At 43.0% G+C, this 21986-nt stretch overlaps 1 protein-coding gene and 1 long non-coding RNA gene across 4 annotated transcripts in view; both read right to left on the reverse strand.

The window, feature by feature from the left end:
• NR1D2 (nuclear receptor subfamily 1 group D member 2) overlaps positions 1 to 21986 on the reverse strand; it is a 25885-nt gene continuing 3899 nt past the window's right edge. For 2 of the 3 annotated variants that reach the window (XM_083404952.1, XM_083404954.1), the window contains exons 2-8: positions 16708 to 16965; positions 13642 to 13730; positions 12518 to 12662; positions 9497 to 10152; positions 8118 to 8303; positions 5698 to 5908; positions 1 to 3235 (exon numbers count right to left, since the gene is read on the reverse strand). In XM_083404952.1, coding sequence (XP_083261078.1) covers positions 3039 to 3235; positions 5698 to 5908; positions 8118 to 8303; positions 9497 to 10152; positions 12518 to 12662; positions 13642 to 13730; positions 16708 to 16965 — 1742 coding nt within the window. In that variant the 3' untranslated portion in view covers positions 1 to 3038. Of the gene's footprint in view, positions 3236 to 5697; positions 5909 to 8117; positions 8304 to 9496; positions 10153 to 12517; positions 12663 to 13641; positions 13731 to 16147; positions 16246 to 16707; positions 16966 to 21986 lie in introns of all 3 variants that reach the window. The other variant, XM_083404953.1, reaches the window with a different exon arrangement.
• LOC310660555 lies at positions 14594 to 16141 on the reverse strand. The gene is made up of 2 exons (XR_014503509.1): positions 15307 to 16141; positions 14594 to 14973 (listed from the first exon to the last, which is right to left on the reverse strand). It is a non-coding gene; the product is annotated as an uncharacterized lncRNA (long non-coding RNA).

A 21986-nucleotide genomic window follows, 5' to 3' on the forward strand; every position in this document is an offset into this window, starting at 1 on the left:
TGCTTTGCCAACATAATGCCCATATTTAATCTTTTTAAACATGAAAAACCAGAGTAAAAAAATTCATTTAGTTTCGTACAGTACATTTTCATAGTCTCTTAGCAACATCCCATCTACAGTACTCAAAAGTCTGATGCGAAATATTTCTCAGTATTTAACAAGTGTATAACCAGCAACACAGTAAAGCAGAGCTTCTTTAGCAGTAACAAGATCTAACTTTAGAGGCAGCAAATGGCTTCCTTGCTCACTAAGGCCAGATCCTTTTTTTACACAGGCGTTACCCAGTTATCTGAAGTTTGATGCTAGGATGAGAAAATGCTTCTGTGTGGCTCATCTTAACACCACACCAGTGTGAGGAGTAGCAGTCCAGTGACTTTTAGTGCTGCCAGCGTGACACAAGTGCTAGGCCCTAGAGTAGTTTTCATTAGCGGCATCTAGCGGCAGGTTGACAACAGCTGCCTTGGAGACTGCAACACAGGGGAATGTTCTAAATAAAGTTGTACAGTCGTACCTCAGCAGTTGAACAGAATCTGTTCCGGAAGTCCGTTACGACTTCCAAAGCGTGGTTTCTGATTGGCTGCAGGAAGCTCCAGCAGCCAATCGGAAGCCGCGCAAGCCACGCCAGACGTTCAAGTTCCAAAAGGAAGTTTGAAAACCGGAACACTCACTTCTGGTTTTCGATCGTTCCGGAGCCAAAATGTTCGACTCCCAAGGCGTTCGGGAGCTGAGGTACGACTGTACTTGGATCTTGAATTTGTAAATAAACAACAACGCAGAACAACATAAATCAAGTTCTGTAATGTACAGGAACATGTTGTTTAAATTGAAATTGCATGCATTTATTTCACCACATAATTATCTAATTATATGCACAAATATGGAAACACTCTTTTAAAGCAATAAGCAATACTTTACAGTGTGCTGGTTATACTTTTCTAAAGACTTAAAAATAAAATGAAGAGACATTTTATATGTAGGGAGGAAGCTTCTGTAAGAAGCCTAAAAATCAGGGCAACTTTCTTCTTTGATTTTTAAGCAGTGGATGCTAAATGGCTTACCTGTCCTTGATTAATAAAAAATATAGTTACTGAAATACCTGTATTATACCAAGTCAACAATTCATGTTTTGAAAGCATAAGCTGTCTCAAGACATCACCAAGTGGTTGTACAACTGAAATTGGAAGAATGGGTTGTCTCCTAGTGGTCTCAGTTCTGTGTGCAGAAGACGCACATATTCCCTCTGAATTAAGACTGAATTTTCTGAAACAACCTCTTAAAATAAAAAAGCAGTAATACAAAATGCTCCAAAGTTTTATGCTGTGACAGGGCATCAAATCTACCTCCACCATTTGACAGCAGAAAATACTAAACATCTATTGAACCCTTGAAGCTGCAATTCTTCACCTAAGCACAATGGGAGATGCAAGTTTGTACCTTCAAGCAATAAACAGTCATGTGAAATATTGAGGTTGTAAACTGGGGAGTCAATGCTTTCCTTAAGGAGGAAGTAGAAAGAATTTTTCCTTCCATACTGTGGTAACAATAAGGCCAGTCATAACTTTCTGGCTTATTTTAAGTGCCATTGTGTGTTTTTACTTCTTGATATTATAGGAAAATATTATTTTGAGATAGTATCTAGATGCAAAGGAAATCCTTGCGCCTGGGGATTTATCATTGACATTTAAAAAAAGAACATCAAAATTATAGAAAAATAGACCTGGTATCAGACAGACTATCTAACAGACCTTTGTTATGTACACCAAAAAAGGTTTAAGAAAACCTTTACAACTCTAACCTTAATACAATACACTTGGGCAACAAACATACCGCATGAGCCACTGACTGTGTCTGTTTTTTGTTTCCAATTCTCATTCCCATTCAAGCAGCATACAGGTGTATAAAGTGTACAGATTCAAAGGACACACAAACATATGCAATGAAGGTGTTTGATCAATCGTTTCCTTGAAATTTATCATGATTCTCTAAAACTACACAGATTACAAGCTTCATCTGAAAAATTTCCTTCCAGATAAGAGTAGTGTGTCCAGCAACTTTAAGTGTCTATTAGCACATAAGAATCTTAGAAGCAATAGATTTTTTAAAAAAGTCAGCCTAATCCAGTACCTTTAACTGATTTGACAGATCTGCCATTTCACTTTTGATTCTGCAAGACTTCTCGAAGCAGCGAACTCGGCACACCGCAGTTAACCTGAAAATCTCTATAAACATGATGAACTCTCGAGACATTTGGTTCGGCAGCGCATCACCTAAAGCATCGGTTTCGTTGTTCCCATGGGTCAACCACCTTTCGTTTGGTTAACTTCTTCACAGTTGAAAAATATTGTGAAGAAATTATATGCATGTTGTTTCAATTAGAACTATTTACATACATACACTTAAATATATACATACACAAACAATGTATTTCTTAAAAGTCGTAACATGCCCAACATCTCTTCATACTATACATACATACAGCACATGTGCGCTTGTGCTTAGAGCTATCTAATCAGTTTACAATGAGACCTCCCCATGGAGCTCCTAAGCTTCCGAAAAGCAAAACAAATTTTCTGAGCTTCCTACTGAACCAAGAAGAGATGCTCAAAGGGGGGGATAAACAAATTAAACCCATCTTCAGTTACTGTAGTGTCATTTATCCAAAATTCTGGTTTTCTGCATATAGCCATTGTGCATTCTGGTTTATAGAAGAGCCAGTTAATTGGTCTATACTGTAAGGGTGCAGTAATTAACAGTCAATATCCGTAAGATTGAATGTAACCTCTTCACTTTTAGTGCAAATGGGGCTGTTTTTGGATAATCATGAAGAAATCTGTGGCCATGTTGTTACTGACGGAAAAAATGGTCAACCCGAAACGTTGTTATTGCATGGCAACAGAACATCTATCACACAGACAGCAAGTTCTTCTTCTCCACAAAAGGTACATACAAACAAACATAAATAAACATTTTATAGCATGAAATAACCACAGTTAATTGACAGGAAGCAAGTCCATTCTATAAACAAAAGAGGTAAAAGCCTATGGGTGAACTTTAAAGGCCAGGAGTTCCTCAGAGTGCATGTTGTTTAAGGAACGCAAGTCAGGCAACTTCAAGAGCAGTTTTGTAAATATAGAGGCTTCGTTCGGATGGTTTTTTGTGATTAAGGTCCTAAGCACGCGGATTAGTGTTTCTTGCAACGCTTCCACCGAGTTGACATTTTCTATTCCCGATCGTTCTAAACAACAGAAGAGAACGGAACGGAGACGGTTATTTGGTGTGCCAATTGAACACTGGTTAGTATGAAATTCAACTCTACCTTCAGCTATTCGTCAAAGCATTTGTGTTAGTTAGTGGGAATTCAGGGTTGACTAATGAAAAGGTAATACAAACGGAGGCATAAACCTACATACTGAAGCTTTTAGTTAGGTGCCTGTTTTGCAAAGCACTTCTCAACATCCTCACATAACAAAAAAATCCTACCCTAAGTCAAAAGGGTTGCATTCAAGGTTAGCCAAACTAACCCACTGGAGTTAGTGAATGTGACTAACTTAATGTTCCTTTATTTTAGTGGGTTCACTCAAAGGTACCCCTGAAATGCAGAGCAGTGTCCCCTTATTTTGTGATGCTATGAACAATCCAGAACTCCTCTTCTTTTGTAGCAAGAGGAATTTTATGAAAAGGGAACAGGAATGAGGAGCTGTCTGCTCTACTTGCCAAGTACACAGGGCCACTTTATCTTCTGTTGTACAGCTCTGCAGCAACTAAGGGTTCACCCACACTTACCCTGTAATTTTTAGGCGTTCGATTTTTAGGTTTCTTCTTTTGCCCCATTTCCCCCAAGGAAACCGCGCTGTTTACTGATGAATCAGAACAAACGCCAATGGGTTTTCTGCATATTATTGCTTCTTCCAATTCAGCAGTAAACAGTGGGTATTTTTTCCCCTGGGGAAAGTGGCAGGACAAAGGAAAAACTTCTTGGACAGTGCCTAGAAAGTGTGGGGAAGCCTTTTCTCTGAAATACGACGGTCTCTGGGAGGGCACCCCCTGCTTCACAGAGAGAGGAAGATCCATAGGTGGAGAAAGGCCCATGTACGAAAGCATTCTCCTGCTTGGACTACTGCAAGGTGCTCTACGTGGGGCTACCATTGAAGGTGACCCGGAAACTACAACTAATCCAGAAGGCGGCAGCTGGACTGGTGACTGGGAGTGGCCACCGAGACCACATAACACCAGTCCTGGAAGACCTACATTGGCTCCCAGTATGTTTCCGAGCACAATTCAAAGTGTTGGTGCTGACCTTTAAAGCCCTAAACGGCCTCGGCCCAGTATACCTGAAGGACCGTCTCCACCCAATCGTTCAGCCCGGACACTGAGGTCCAGCTCTGAGGGCCTCCTGGAGGTTCCCTCACTGCGAGATGTGAGATTACCAGGCAGAGGGCCTTCTCGGCAGTGGCACCCGCCCTGTGGAACGCTCTCCCATCAGATGTCAAGGAAATAAACAGCTATCTGACTTTTAGAAGACATCTGAGGGCAGCCCTGTTTAGGGAAGTTTTTAATGTTTGATGTTTTATCATGTTTTTAATATTCTGTTGGGAGATGTCCAGAGAGGCTGGGGAAACCCAGACAGATGGGTGGGGTAGAAGAAGAGTTTGGATTTGATATCCTGCTTTATCAGTACCCGAAGGAGTCGCAAAGCGGCTAACATTCTCCTTTCCCTTCCTCCCCCACAACAAACACTCTGTGAGGTGAGTGGGGCTGAGAGACTTCAAGGAAGTGTGACTGGCCCAAGGTCACCCAGCAGCTGCATGTGGAGGAGCGGAGACATAAACCTGGTTCACCAGATTACGAGACTACCGCTCTTAACCACTACACCACACCGGCTCTCAGTGTATAAATGATAAATTATTATTTATTATTATTATTCTCCTTGCATGCTACAAAAGCCTCTGCAGCTGTTCCTCCTCCGTCATTGTTGCTTTGTTGGTAGAGGGGGCAAAAAGGAGGCATTCCAAGGTGGATTAGGAGATGCTTCCATTCCACGGGATTTGGGGAGGTGGTGGAAGTGGAGAGGAAGAAGTACATCAGACCTGGAGTATACTTATTTTTCCTTCCCATTAGGATTAATGTGAGGGGAAATTGCAAAAACAAACAACCAAAAAGCTGATGGCAAGAACCCACCTGACATGCAAGGGTACGTTGGTGCGATTTCCGCAGCATTGCATGTCAATGAGAACGCATCCTCTCAGGTTGCTTAACAAACAGTAACCCTTAACCATGTATTTATTGCTTTCTCAAAAAGCCAAAAGCGATTTGCAATAAAGAAAAACCTTGACGCTTAACATAAAACAAAAGAACGAACAGTAAAAGGATAAAAATCACACATGAAAAGTGGCCACAAAATGAAAAAGTCCTCGCAGGTGTGGCAAAAGAGAAGCTGGCATCATTATTACTAATGGAACAGAAAAATAAAGCACTTGAAAATCTGCTGTTGTTGAAATTCTTCCACCCCACATAATTTACGGAAGGATATAATTCTCAGGTGCTCTGAAGAAACCCCCACTTATTTATAAAAATAAACAATACTCCCCAACCCATTAGCTAGATTTCTTTTATTCTGAAAAGACGACAAAGGTGCCGATTTTAAATCTGGAGATATACAAGAATATTTTATTCCATGGTATGGATTAACTTTCTTACCAGCAGACACAAGGACCACAGCTGTAAACAAGCTCATTTCTTCATCACTAAGGTTCAGGGCATTTAGTTTCTCACTAAACTCAAACATGGAGTTGAGCAGATCACCGGCTCCCATCGAACGCAGATCGTCCACACTGTATTTCTTTCCACTGAGAAAAGTGACAGTGCGATCCTTTGCATCAAATAAGGATGCAAACCGTACCATTAAAACCTACCCAAAAGAAAAAAGAGCAATTAAAAAAAGATTAGACCAATCTGCAGGACATTAGGGATAAAAGAAGTCAGTGTGTAACACTATACATTGATAATGTTGCTTGTCTGACAGCTGATGAACAAGTACAATTGCTTTTTTAAACAGAAGAAATGTTGTTTCTGTACATGAAAACAGATTTCCCCACAAAATGACCAGCACAGAAAGCTTCCTGCATCACCAACATACCTCCACCTGTGTAATACTGTCTCTGGTCCACAGCCTACTTTTATATTACTCATTTGTTTATAAATCACCCTCCACGATTTTCTAAATACGGACACTATACAGGCTAAAATATTCTCACAATAAATGTCTGAACAAGATGAGTTCGCTTATACAAACTGATTTCAAGCAAAAATAAAATAAAATTAAGATTTAAAAAGGTAATACAGAAAGGAGTAGAGTGGAACCTTGGTTTTTGAGCGTCTCGGAAGCCGAACGTTTCGGTTTTCGAACGCCAAAAACCTGAAAGCAATTGCTTCCGTTTTCAAACACGCCTAGGAAGTCGTACGGCTTCCGAGCTGCGTTTCTCAATTTTCTCAGTTGAGTTTTCAGACCACCCATTGCGCTTCGGTTGTCAAATGTTTCGGAAGTTGAATGGTCTTCCAGAACAGATTACATTCGACAACTGAGATTCCACTGTATTTTGGCTTAAAAAACCAGAAAAAAGGAACATTTCCCTGCACGTCCTGCTCCCACATTTGCAGTCTGCTCTTGCTCTTGAAAAACAGGGGGTTCACCATACTTAACTAATTGGGAATTATTGGCCTAGATCATTTACCAGAACGGGTTTTAGTCAAAAACCAAAGCTTACATCGTTACATGTATGCTCTGGAGAGAGAACATGCTAAGTGTGGTTGAGCATAAACTCACATGTAATGTCCCTTGAGGGGGGCGGGGTAGTGGTGTCACAATAATAATAATAATAATAATAATAATAATTTATTATTTATTCCCCAGCCATCACAAATTACTTTTTGAAAATATTTCAATAGTAATTTATTTATTTCTACCCTGCCCATCTGGCTGGGTTTCCCCAGCCACTCTGGGCAGCTCACAACAGAACATTAAAAACAGAATAAAACTTCAAACATTAAAAACTTCCCTAAAGAAGGCTGCTTTCAGATGTCTTCTAAAAGTCAGATTGTTGTTTATTTCCTTGATATCTGACAGGAGGGTGTTCCACAGGGTGGGTGCCACTACTGAGAAGGCCCTCTGCCTGGTCCCCTGTAACCTCACATCTCACAGTGAGGAAACCTCCAGGAGGCCCTCAGAGCTGGACCTCAGTGCCTGGGCTGGATGATGGGGGTGGAGACACACTCCTTCAGGTATACTGGGCCAAGCCCGTTTAGGGTTTTAAAGGTCAGCACCAACACTTTGAATTGTGCTGGGGAAAGTACTGGGAGCTAATGTATGTTTTTCAGGACTGGTGTTATGTGGTCTCAGAGGCCACTCCCGGTCACCAGTCTAGCTGCTGCATTCTGGATTAGTTGTAGTTTCCGAGTCACCTTCAAAGGTAGCCCCACGTAGAGCGCATTGCAGTAGTCCAAGCGGGAGATAACCAGAGCATGCACCACTTTGGCGAGACAGTCTGCGGGCAGGTAGGGTCTCAGCCTGCATACCAGATGGAGCTGGTAGACAGCTGCCCTGGACACAGAATTGACCTGTGCCTCCATGGACAGCTGTGAGACCAAAATGACTCCCAGGCTGCGCACCTGGTCCTTCAGGGGCACAATTACCCCATTCAGGACTAGGGAGTCCTCCACACCCACCTGTCCCCTGTCCCCCCAAAACAGTACTTCTGTCTTGTCAGGATTCAACCTCAATCTGTTATCTGTTAGGTGATTCAACACAGTCCCACATCTAAGGCTACGTCACACTGTCATTCTGTAAGGGTAAGAGGGTAAGAGAACTGAACTCATATTCCTGAGGGGAAGAACAAGCCAAATTAGCAATAGTTTTGCGCAAAGATAACCTCTGCCGAACATTTCGGACGAGTGCTGCAGACAACTACCAAAGTCATCAAAATAGCAGCACTAACTTTTGATCCATTTTTAACCAACAAGGCTGCAGGGGAGAAGAAAAGGTCAAAACAAAATGAATCTATTATATATATAGAACGCCACAGCAAAACATCTGCAATACATTCAGTTAAGATAATATTCACCTCAAAGGTTCCAGCCTTCAGAAGGTTTACTTGGTCATGTTGCGAAAGGTCTCGGAAGCCTGGGACACGTTTGGCAAACTCCACCACTTCCTTCACAGCAGGAGTAAAGCTCATGGAAAATTCTTCCCAGACTTCATGACCAGACTTATTTGGGTCCACAAAAGGAGTCTTGTTCATTGGGCAAACCTAGATATTTATACACACAGTCTCAATATTCTATTCCAAGCAAACTCGCCAAGCGATTTCATAGTTTCAAAAATCTTCATATATTATTACAATAAAGGAACATCAACAAAATATATTTGGAGACTAGGTACTAAATGTGTGAGGCCTGGATTAAAATTAAATGTGTGTTACAATCTACAGTACAGTTTAATAAAAAATATTATTATCAAAGATTCACTTCCAAGACTCAGCAATTTTTAAAACCAGAGCTTAAATTGATTGGCTGCATCTTCCTGAAATGTGTGTATTTGATCTCTCTTCTGCTTTCCAATGCACATTAAAAACATGGCATACAAAGCATGAGAGAAAGAGAGAAGCTTAAAAGTTGCATTTAATTCTCAAGTAAAAATACTGTGAGCCTGATCACCAAGTTTTCGGTGAAATATGACAGCTGGTTAAGTTTCACTGACACTAATTTTCCTAGCAATTCGCAATTCATTAGATGACAGTTAAGTCTTATTACCCAACTGACTGAATTCTATAAAGGGGGGAGACACATTATAGCGCCCTTAAGGCTGCTTTACACATGCTAAACAAGTTTTAGCATTACAGCAATATGCCTAGCCAAGGCTTGTGTTTGAGCACTTCTCCCTCTTCTGGAGCCATTGCAGGGAGTAGTTCACTTCTGCTTCCATTTTTGATTAACCAGAGTTTGCCAAGTTGTGACAAACTGCGGTTAATTTTAACTCTTGTTAGCTGAAACAAGGCAACCTCATGCCATAGTTTATGCAGATGGCTACATTTCGAGTTTGGATAGCACAACAAACTGGGATTGATCAAAAAACGAGAAGCAGAAGATTCCCAAGATTCGAAACAAACCATATTTGGGGTTGAGGTTTCACAAAATATACCTCAGTTAAACAAACATTTGTTTAAGCAAACATTTCCCACTATCAGTCATTTTCCCAACCATACTTTTCTTTTCAATTGGAAAGAGGTTCTTTTAGCGATGGGCCAATTGATTTTGGCACCCCCCAAAACTCAGTAATCTTCCTCTCCTATTTGTTGTTGCTGTCATTACCCTAAGCTTGTTATTTCACTAAACAAGGTGGTCCCAGGGAGAAGCCACTCCCAGCCCATGTGACTAGTCTGAACCTACGCCAAGTAACAATCCCTCAGAGAACTGTGCAAGAGAAATTAAGAATTAGTTGTACCAGGTGCATCCTTTCTCCGGGGTTGCAGGGGTAAGCATTCATAGACACATGCTGAGGAAAGCCACTTTCAGGCCTACCATTGCAACTTGTTGAGGCGGCGCCATTAGCAATGTTCACCGAATGGCTGTTTGTAAAGCAAAGATTACTACGCCCATTTGGATAATGCATGTTGTTTCGCCCTTTGTGTTGTCCAATGAAATGTTGTTCATTCCCACCATGGTGGGCGCAGCTTAGGCCACTATTATTGCTTTCGCTACCACCACTGTATTTTAGGTTTCTCTCCATATTCTGGGGCTGCCCAGGAGTGGGAGGGTTTTCGGGTTGCTCCTGGTTGTACATAAAGGTATCTTTGTGGGCTCTAGTCACCATGCCAATCACTTCTTCCTTAGCAATGTCAGAGGGGGGAGGGGGAGGAGGGGGGAGGAGGAGAGCAGGAGGAGGAGGAGAAGAACGGCCGCCGGCGTTTTTCTGCTCTTCTTGCCGTTTGGCGCTCAGCTCTTCTTGAGGCAGCAGAAGCAAAGGTTCTTGGCTCTCTTTCGAGGCTTCGCTGGACAAATGATCGCTGAACTGGGTGTTCATCATGGTTTTCATGGCGCTTTGCATCTCGATCAACATCCTCTGCTTCTCACGTTTAGGAATCCGGCCAAATCGAACGGCTTCGGAAAAGGAACAAAACCAAAACAAGACTCTTTAGCTACAAGCGGGCTGACAAATTCCAGCGGAAACGCTGTACAAGCAAACAAAACTCTCTCCTGCTTCAAAAACTAATCAAAACACAGAGAATCACATGCCACTCGGTGCTTTTTTTACTGGAGTACGCAGTACAGGCTTCTCTTTTTTGTTGTTAAAAAGTGTGGCACTTACTGTAACAATTTCACAGTAAGTACCGGCACCTATTTTTGTAGGGAAAAAAGCACTGGTACCACTGATTAAACCAATGAGTGTATTTTTGACGGTAGTTCTATGATACTTGTTCTCTGAGCCCAAAGCAGCTTCAGATGTGTGTGGTTTCTCAAACAGGAGCTTCGACTGCAAGGCCAAACAGCAAACTGCTTTTGAAAAGGGAAGGAACTTTTACATGATTACATGAAAAAGGAGGTTGAATTGACCCATATATAACCCACCTTCCAGCCACATGAGGAAAGGCAGGTTATAAATGCATATACAGTGGTACCTCAGGTTACATACGCTTCAGGTTACAGACTCCACTAACCCAGAAATAGTACCTTGGGTTAAGAACTTTGCTTCAGGATGAGAACAGAAATCGTGCTCCCGTGGCGCGGCAGCAGCGGGAGGCCCCATTAGCTAAAGTAGTACCTCAGATTAAGAACAGTTTCAGGTTAAGAACGGACTTCCGGAACGAATTAAGTACTTAACCTGAGGTACCACTGTAGTAGCAGTAGTAGTAATAATAATAATAAATAATTTATACACCGCCCATCTGGCTGGGTTTCCCCAGTGAAGTGTGCTTGAGCGTTGTCTTTCCATAAAGTTGCAGGAGGACCAGAATTCAACTCTCGATGGCTGTGTCTGGAAGACCTTAATATATTTTTGATTCGACTTTGGGGGTGGGGGTGGGGAGAGACACACCTTTTGCATTTAGTACCATTAATATGAGTCTTGAGTAAGTGCATTCTTGTTTGGCCGTAAGCCACAACAGTATGAAGGTACTTAACCCGAGGTACCACTGTAAATAAAGTCGTAAAAGGATCATCTGTCTGAATGGAGGCATTCCCTGGGCTTGAAGGAACTTTACCAGAGAAAGCAGCCCATATTGGCTGCCCCGGTTAGCAATGTGTTTTCGCAACTTGCAGTGGTAAGAGATTGCTTTTACTTCCTTAGCTACACAAGTAACAGCCGTCACTTGTGTAGCTAAGAACAAGCTACGTCGTCGTTTTAAAAAGGCATGGCTGCTTACAGTTTAGCAGCTCATGTAAAGTATAAAAAACATGTTGGCTTGAGGGAGAAGAAAACCAGCCCCTTATGCCGGTCTGCCAATATGGGGGAAAGATGGTGTCAAGCAAAATCAGATTCTGGTTGGACAACCACTATTATTGCCTCCCAGCTGTAGGACTGGTTTGCATGTGTTTCCTCCCAAGGCCCCTTAAACTCTCAATCCCCTTAGAAATTAATGCCTATTGTTTCACCATTTCCTGTACTTTTCCGTGTACAAGGCTAGGTTATTTTCTTTAAAAATCATGCTAAAAAGTGGGGGTCGTCTTATACAAGGTTAGTGCATAGGGTGGACGTTTGATTGGTTGCTGCCGAGGCTGTCAGGGGCTATTGTGCATGTTATTGGTTGCTGCATCAACGGGTGGTGTTGATTAGCTGACGTTCCGGTAGTTGGATGGGTGATTGGGCGATGGGACAGACGGGAGGCGGACTTAGCGATGCGTGAGCAATCTTTGGCAATCCCCCCTACGAAAAGCTCAACGACTCTGTGCCATCTCCCCCCATTTTCTTAAATTCGAGTCCCCCCAAATTGGGGATGTCTTATACATGGGGGGGGGGGCGTCTTATAGACGGAAAAGTACGGTATATTGTCCATTCTCAGTGCAATGGATGCAGTTTATATCACGGACAGAAAGCTCATTACCAGGCTTCACATGCACTACCTCTGTAATCCTTACCACAGTCCTGTATGCTCTGTCAGTATTTTCCCAATTTTGCCCCCCCCCACCACCAAAGGAAGGAGTGTAATAAAAAAAAAATAGCAGGTTGTCATTAAGGCATCTCATAAGTTCATGGTTGAGGTGACATTTGAATCAGTTTGCATGTCACACCATTACTCAACACCAGGGTTTCCCAAACGTGGGTCTGCGGCTATTTTTTTGGACTACAACTCCCATCATCCCTAGCTAGCAGGACCAGTGGTCAGGGATGATGGGAACTGTAGTCCAAAAACAGCTGGTGACCCAAGTTTTTGGAAAAACCTGCTTTAGACCAACTTTTTATAATTAGGTATGAAAAGCATTACAATTCACCTTTTTGAAGCTAACTGCTCTCAATATAGAAACATACCATCTCTTGACATCCCAACCGACAAACATTTTTTGAACCGGCACTGCTGGCACCTGTTCCTATTCATTCTCATTATAGAGCAGTTATTATTCTTCAGGCACTTCTTGTATTTGATATTCTGCTGGATGCTTCTTCTGAAAAAGCCCTGAAAAGAACAAGCAACTGTTAAGTTTCAAACCACCTTTTTTTTTTGCAAGCAATTTTCAAGCATGCCCCATCAACAGAAACTTGCATTGTAACCTGGAATCTGGCTGTTGACAATAACATGCCAACTGATGTCCCCAAGCAGCAGCTTTTCAACCAAGCACATTTCAGTAGTGCTTTTTTTCCTGGAGGTACACATAAAGGTAAAGGTAAAGGTACCCCTGACCACTAGGTCCAGTCGTGGCCAAATCTGGGGTTGCGGCGCTCATCTCGCTTTACTGGCCGAGGGAGCCGGTGTACAGCTTCCAGGTCATGTGGCAAGCATGACTAAGCCACTTCTTAGTCTGACTAAACCAGAGCAGTGCACGGAAACGCTGTTTACCTTCCCGCCAGAGCGGTACCTATTTATCTACTTGCACTTTAATGTGCCTTTGAACTGCTAGGTTGGCAGGAGCAGGGACCGAGCAACAGCAGCTCAACCCGTCGCGGGGATTCGAACCGGCAATCCCCCCTACGAAAAGCTCAACGACTCTGTGCCATCTCCCCCCATTTTCTTAAATTTGAGTCCCCCAAAATTGGCAAGTACTAGGCTCTGTGGTTTAATCCACGGCGCCACCCGCGTCACTCGAGGTACGCATACCCCTCAACATTTTGTGATCCAAGTTTGGCCTCATTGAGGGGCAGTATTTCAATATGAGTAGGAAAGTGAGTGTACTCTTAAACATATTTTTTAAATAGGAAAAGCACTGCATTTCAATATTCCAAGTCCTGGACACTGAGACCCCCCAAAGGATGGAAGGTCACAATAACAAGACTCGCTTAGGAGATTCTGGATAGTTTTAAAGCTTGTAGGGTTAGGGTTTTAGAGCTGCAACAATCATTTGCTTCCCCCCCAACCACCAGGTACATCTGCACTTGTCCCTGAAATTCTATTTGACAACTGCTCCGATAAATATTCACATTATAAAATTATACTTCACCTTGCACCCCTCACAGGCATGGACCCCATAGTGGAATCCTGAAGCAACATCTCCACAGACTTTACACAGCAGGACCATACCATTAAATTCTATAAATAGAAAAATAAGCATTACAACCTAATAGAAACAACACATATTAGACTTACGTTGCATTCTTTTTGTTAAGAGGCAAATTCCAGTATACCTGAAGGAGCGTCTCCACCCCCATCGTTCAGCCTGGACACCGAGGTCCAACTCTGAGGGCCTTCTGGAGGTTCCCTCACTGTGAGAAGTGAGGTTACAGGGAACCAGGCAGAGGGCCTTCTCGGTAGTGGCGCCCGCCCTGTGGAACACCCTCCCATCAGATGTCAAGGAAATAAACAACTATCTGACTTTTAGAAGACATCTGAAGGCAGCCCTGTTTAGAGAAGTTTTTAACGTTTGATATTTTATTGTGTTTTTAATATTCTGTTGGGAGCCGCCAAGAGTGGCTGGGGAAACCCATAAATAAACAATAAATTATTATCATTATCACTATTGACAAGATGGGCGTAATATAAGTTCCACACGTCTTCCCACTTTGTTGATTCCCTCAACTAAGAAACAAAATGGTATCTAGGCCTTAGAGCGAGGATTTAGGTCCAGTCGTGGCCGACTCTGGGGTTGCGGCGCTCATCTTGCTTTACTGGCCGAGGGAGCTGGCGTACAGCTTCCAGGTCATGTGGCCAGCATGACTAAGCCGCTTCTGGCGAACCAGAGCAGTGCACGGAAACGCTGTTTACCTTCCCGCCAGAGCGGTACCTATTTATCTACTTGCACTTTGACATGATTTCAAACTGCTAGGTTGGCAGGAGCAGGGACCGAGCAACGGGAGCTCACCCCATCCCGGGGATTCAAACCGCCAACCTTCTGATCGGCAAGTGCTAGGCTCTGTCGTTTAACCCACAGCGCCACCTGTGTCCCGCTATTATTATTATTACCCTGAAGTTATTTGAAACCTGTATCCTAGGGCAATCTTTTTACTACCAAATGTGTATGTGTGTATATATCCATAGACAATATTTGTGTACATATACATATAGATGTAGATACAGTGGTACCTTGGTTGTTAAACTTAATCCATTCAACTCCCGGACCGCTCAAAAACCAAGGCATGGCTTCCGATTGTCTGCAGGAGCTTCCAGCACTCAATTGGAAGCCGCGAAAGCCGCGTCAGATATTCGGCTTCGGAAAAACGTTTGCAAACCGGAACAGTCACTTCTGGGTTTGTGGTGCTTGGGAGCAGATTTGTTCAGGAACCAAGCCGTTCGACAACCAATATACTACTGTATACACACAAATATACAGTGGTATCTCTAGATACGAACGGGATCTGTTCCATAGAATCATAGAGTTGGAAGAGACCACAAGGGCCATCGAATCCAACCCCCTGCCAAGCAGGAGCCCCATTCCGGAGCCCCGTTCGCATCTAGAGGTAAACGTAAGTAGCGACGGCATGTCTGAGCATGCATGCGTCGCTTTTCGCCGCTTCTGTGCATGCGTGTGACGTCATTTTCAGCGTCTGCGCATACAAGCAGCGAAACCCAGTAGTAACGTGCTCCATTACTTCCAGGTTGCCGAGGAGCGCAACTTGAACGCGCTCAACTCGAAGTATATTTAACCCGAGGTATGACTGTACCACCAAACTGCAAACAAAGAAACACCCTGGGTGCTGACTTTATCAAGGATGAAAATCTTGTTATCCGTGAATCATGTTGGAAACAGTTTCCAAGTAGAGTCAAATACAGAATCAACAGTTAGGAAGATTAGCACCAAGCAAATTCGAGGAAAATTATTTCTAATTTAGCTCTACAGATAACAACCAAGTTGCTGCTGGCCTCTGGAAAAAAAACCACACAAGAAATCTTGCAAATAAAAAAACCCCAAACCAAACCATGTTCTATTACAGTAAGCCAGGATTTTATACTGGGATTACGTTCTGGGATAGCAGCCCAAGCCAAAATTGCATACAGGCAACTCTCAATTTGTGCAATGGCAAAGCACACACTTTTCCCTCAGAGATGCCTCTGTTTCAAAAGCATCAGTTACTAAGGGATGGGAAAGACCTTAGCCTGAGACCGGGTGTGGGGGCGCTACCAGTATTGGCAGTATTGGGTGAGGTGGACCCAGTATGGAATATGGCATCTTATAGTCCTTCTACATTTAAAATAATATACACAGGAAAACTTGGGTGCTGTTACAGATTGAATCTAGCACTATGGAAGATAGAATCTGTGGATGATGAGTTTTATTTTGGTGTTCCCACTACTAACCGTGTACAGTGTGCTGCCAAACTTTTACCTACTTTCTGTTCGGTAATTTGCTTCAAATTTACTGTAAGAAGACATCATGAGCTGTATAAAAGCAACCTTTTACACAACTGGAAGCCTCGATGGCCTCAAAATGGGGAAGGTTGCTTAACTGGGATGGTTGGAGGGGGACAAGTCTGGGGGTCCTTTTATAGTCAGATCTCGACTTTTAAACTTACTTGTGGACCACAGGACAACATGGCCTGTTGGCACCACTTTGCACTGTGAGGCAGCAGCTCCAGTTTGCCAGAGGTTGAGAACCAGAGCTACAGTCTATCTAGAAGGAAGGAAGTCAGAGGTTAAGCACTGAATGTTAAGTGCTACAGGCTCTAGGCAGAAGGATGCCCTCAGGCCGCAGACAAATATATTTAGTGTGGACAACATATCAATGATCAATTCAGGTGTTATGTTTGCCAATCATGGTTTGGAGATTGGGAATTCCCAATGTGTTTAGAGGCTTCTTCCTCCAGCTCCTCCCTTTTAGGTTTTGCTATAAGCATAGCATGCCCTTATGCCTGAATCAGGACTAAATATGGATAGTGCTAACTAGGAGAGTCTCCAAACCATAGTTTGAAAAATCCTGATCTGTAGTCAAACCCAGACCAGCCCCAGTAGCAAAGCACAGGGGAGAAGATGGAGCCCTAAGCACATTCCCTCCCATTCTCCCAACCATAGACTGGAAACATGATGCCTGAATTGAGCCTAAACAAAAGCAGAACTACTACAAATGAATACTTACTTGTAAGTCCACCATGACCCTTGGCCAATGCAGTTACACTTGGCTGGCTGGCCTTAACGCGGTCATCTAACTGGTCATTCTTTGGTACTCCATCAGAGCCCTCTTTGCTCTTGCTGCTAGAGCTGCCGTCTGAAGAGGAGCTGTTTGGTGACTGCGGTACAGGTGATGAGGACAGGAAGCTGCTCTCCGATCCCTCGCTGTGGCACGAGGCAGGGCTAGAGGCCGAACTTGAAGAACTGATGTAAGCAATCACACCACCTGTCGAAGGAAGCAGGAATACGTCTACCAGATCACAGATCCACTTTACAATTCACTTCCAGAAGTCTCTCCCGCCCCACATGTAAACAACCCCCGAATGCCTTTCTAGTTTTCAGAATCGGATCACAATACATATTATAGTTGTCTCGCTTTTAGCAATATGTTCCAAAACAAGACACAGTTTATGAAATTAGTTAAGAACGGAAAGTAGAAAATGCAAGTATTTGATAGCTTTTGTTTCTGAAAGACTGGAAGAAAGGGAATCGGTGGGATAGACTTGTTAAGTATTCTATACGGTTTATGCTGTATGCGTGATGTTCCATTATTAATTTTATCTTTTTGTTTGTAAGCTGCTTTGGGATTTATATGAATAAAAAGCAGCATAGAAATAGAAGAAAAGACAAGACAAGACTTGAGACTGCAGGTAGATTTTCCTTTTCTTTCATGTCTATGAGACAGCAACACGTGCACAAGTGTGTTGACAGAAAAGCATTATAAAAGTGTAACAAATAAATAATAGATAACTCCAACAAAAACTACAATCCTTATTTATTTCACATGTATCACGTTCTTCCACTAAAAGGAGCTCAGGGGAGCTTGCATACGGTTCCTTAACAGGCTCCATGGCGGGTTTAGCTGCAGCCCCATTGTGTACTGACAGGCCTCCCTCTGGGCATCAAAGTGGCACGGTCTCAAAAACAACAAAAAGGAAGAAAGAAGTATTTTCATCCATGAAGGATGAGCAGAAAGAAAAACATGGAGCAATTTGCTTGGCGCACCTCTATAATTCACCAGGGACTGCCGCTTTCCGAAAGACAAATGGGTATCTCTACAAATAATAATTCCACAATGAAAGCTTCTCCCAAAGAACCCTGGGAACTGTAGAGAGCCTTTTGTTCAACAATCATAGTTCCCCTTCATAGAAAGACAATTCCCTGGGTTCTTTGGAATGAATGAAAGACAATCAGGGACAGATACTCCCCCCCCAAGGGTAAATTTTTCACAAGCACATAAATAAACTCAGGCTGCGATGGTCTCAGGACTTACTCTGAAGAAGTCCTATGGTCAACAATGGGACGACTCCAAAGCAAGTGGTTTGATCATTGTGGCCATTGGCGCCTGCATCCCCCCACAGGCTTTCTGCAAGGATGCGGGTTCCTAAGTAACTTAAGTGCTTTTGAAATTTTTACCTGATATTCTACCTTGCAAAATAGGAGTGAATGTTCTTGAGAGATGCATCTTCAGTTATACACGGATGGGAGTCAGTTTGTGTGTTGAAAAAGATCCCCATTTCCAGGTCATATGACAGCTGAATAACCCCTCAGAGAACACAATTCCTAGAACAAATGAATTTTTTAAAAATAAAAATGTACTTTTTGAAACCAGCTTGCTTCTCACTCTCATTTTTCTAAGTGAACTTACATATCTCGCAGCTTTCAAATTTTTATTGTTAGGATTCTGTCTTAGCTTCTCTCCCTTTGTTTATTATTATGTGGAAAAGCCACTTTCCAGTGATTGCAAAGGGGGAAAAGGAAAATTCGGCATTAGCAGAATTTCAAAACCTACAAATGAACTTTCCCCTCTCTTGGAATATACAAGTCCCAAGTCAAAGAGCCTTATTTTAATTACATTTTCTGTGAAGACACGAGACTGGCATTCTACTTTAAGATTATTGTGGGTGCCTCCAAATGGGTACTTATCATGGGATTCGAACTCCCCACACATGCATCACTACAATCTGGAGGGCATCAAAGTCTGTCCCCCTTCCCCGTTTAATGCGGACTTCCGCTTCCCAGGGGAAATAAAATAAAAACAAGAAACCCAAAACCCTGTTGCCAACAAACCATTTGCTGCATTAAATGACCGGTAAAGGTAAAGAGACCCGTGACCATTAAGTCCAGTCGTGGCTGACTCATCTTGCTTTATTGGCCGAGGGAGCCGGCGTACAGCTTTCAGGTCATGTGGCCAGCATGACTAAGCCGCTTCTGGCAAACCAGAGCAGAACAAGGAAATGCCGTTTACCTTCCCGCTGGAGCGGTACCTATTTATCTACTTGCACTTTGTCGTGCTTTCGAACTGCTAGGTTGGCAGGAGCTGGGACCGAGCAACAGGAGCTCACCCCGTTGCGGGGATTCGAACCGCCAACCTTCTGATCGGCAAGTCCTAGGCTCTGTGGTTTAACCCACAGCGCCACCCGCGTCCCGCATTAAATGAACTTGCTTGCAAATTCAGCCCCATTTGGAAGTACCCCACAATCCAACATTAGCTGTTTCCTAAAGCAAAGACTGGTACAATGGGGGGGTGGGGACCGACGCACACCTAAGTCCACAGCTACTATCATATCATACAGGCTTCTTCACAACAACTGATGTGCAGGAGCTGATCTTGCAGACTGAGCCCATTTTCTCCAGGTTCCGGCAAGTGCCAGAAAGAAAAATCACCCCCATTCTCAGGGCACGCCACCGCCGCCCGTGGAATAGCTTGCAACATGGTGACAGCCACCATGTGGCATTTGTTATGTGTGAATCAGCCCCAAGGCAGCAATCCGGAACATGCTTACTTGAAATTGGGGAGATCAGGCATTATATTGAAGGCTGTTGCTTTTGTGTTAATGTCTCTGTAACTGCTTTCATGACCTATTAGATTCACATTTTATCAGTACTCTACAGCAGCATTACTAGGAAGTATATTTGGGGAGAAGAGAGCAGGTAAAATATATTTTCAGGGAGCATGTTCCCTCTTACATTCATGCTCCTAAGTAAATGTGCATAGGTTTGAGGTCTAAATGTCCTTCAAACATTGTGATTCTCAAGAATCCTTAAGAAAATATCTTCACATTGAGATTGCCCTCCACAAGGAATAATTTATAAAATCATGGCACAGTCCTAACCTCTTCACATATGCCAGGTTAACATTTGTCATTGGAAATCTCTAATTCATAAGTAACCACGATAGTACCAATGACAGAAGTAGATATAGGCTGCAATGAAAATTACGTAAGGCTTGGGGCTCCATAATTATTTATATTTAAGACCGGAGAGGGAGAATTATTAGCATTCCAGTGACGCATTTGGTAATGAAGCTTTGTATCAAAGGAGAAGCCCCATTTCAAATAAAACATGAAACGCTTTCAAAACTTTCAACGGCGTTCAAATTTGGACATATATAAACCCACATCCTAGCAGTGTCATGTGAAAAGTGCTGCTTTTGCGTGTGAAAAGAGATGGACACATGTGCACAGAATAATGCAAATTATTATAATTATAGCTTACTGAGCATGTGCTTTGCCAGGAAGTCATTATGTAACCTACTAGCAGAGTCTCAATATCAGTTTAGTAAGGAAGTTTAACATACACATAAGCAGTCATGTGTAAATGTGTACAATTACTCAGGCAGGGAAAATGCTTAACAACCTACACACAGGCTAAATAATAGGAAGCATGGAGTTGGGACTTATAGGGCAATGACCCCCCCCCCCCCGGACAAAGCAAACATTTACATCCCCAAAGATCTCTATTAGGAGGGGTGCTGTTTCATATTCACAAAGGATCTTGCTCACAACAAACCGCTCAGGGTGATGAAAACGAGAGAGAGAGGCTATGAAGAGCTCGAAAAGGATTTATCCAATCTAAATGAATGGGCAACAGCAACTGAAGTTCACGGTTCACTTTAAACGTAGAATGGTGCACGGAGAACGGTGCAGAGAAAATAAATTCACAAGAGGGGACCTTAACTGGGTGTGACTAGGATCTTAGTAGGGTCACGGTAGATAGCTTTGTGAAAATATCAACTAGATTTGCAACAGCAGCAAGAAAGGCAAACTCCGTTTTTAAGAATTATTAGGAATGGGAGTGAAAATAAAATGGCCATTAGCACTGTACCTTTCCATAATGCTTTCTCCTCTGCTCTGTACTTTTACAACGTGATTCCCCTCCTCCTCCTGTTTCCCTGCATCTATTTTTAGGGACCTGTCAAGACTGCTTTTTGTAAAGCACTATGTATATTCACACAGTGCTATGTACATCCATAGTGCTGGATTCAGAACACTTTCTTTTTAGCGGAGGGGAAAAAAGTTGGCCAGGACAGAACACGAACATTACATTGCTATGACAAACATGTGATTGGTGTAGAGAAAGCAAATAAGGACATTTCTCTCTCTTTCTCGCAACACCGCAATTTGGAACCACTTGATTACATTAACTGACAGTGAACGTAAGGCAGAAAGTACATGGAATGCATAAATAACACAGAGGATCTGCTGTCACAAGATGTGGTTGGTGTTTACTAGCTAAGACGGCCGTAAAAAGATTAGACCAGAAATGAGGAATGTATGGCCCTCCAGAAATTTCTGGACTACAACTCCCATCATCCTTGACCATTGGTCATGCAAGCTAGGGCTGGTGGGTGCTTGAAGTCCAACGTTACGTGGAAGGCTATAGGCTGCCCACCACCCTTGTGTTAAGACAGTTTCATGGAGGATAAGTCTACCAGCTGTGATAATCTAAATCAGGGTTTCCCAAACTGTTTTTGGACTACAGCTCCCATCATCCTTGGCCACCTGCTAGCTAAGGATGATGGGAGTTGTAGTCCGACAACAGCTGGAGACCCAACTTTGGGAAACCTGGGTCTATAGTCAAAAGTGCTTCTGAATACCAGCTACTGGAGAGGGGGAAACCCATAAACTATCATTGGCCACTACTGGAAACAGGAAGTGGAACTAGATAAGCCCCTCCATCGGATCCTGCAAAGCTCTTCCTATTTTTGTTATACATGCACATGTGACGGCCTGCAGAGCCAGACCAGAGTCTGGTGTTGCAGTCCCCCCAAAATTCCACCAGAATGCAGGAGCTTCTGGCTACAGAGTCAGCTAGAAGGAACAGCACTTTGGGGGTAGGAATAAAAGGAGCAGTTTTCTGACAGAGTGAGTTAGTTAGGGCTGGATTTAAGATGAGATTTGGGCTGGATTTGAGAAGAGGAATAGGATTAGATGTTAGGCAGGTTTCAGATTGGGTGATCGGGAG

Source organism: Podarcis tiliguerta, assembly GCF_965153285.1.
Source record: "Podarcis tiliguerta genome assembly, chromosome: 12".
NCBI classification, from domain to species: domain Eukaryota; kingdom Metazoa; phylum Chordata; class Lepidosauria; order Squamata; family Lacertidae; genus Podarcis; species Podarcis tiliguerta.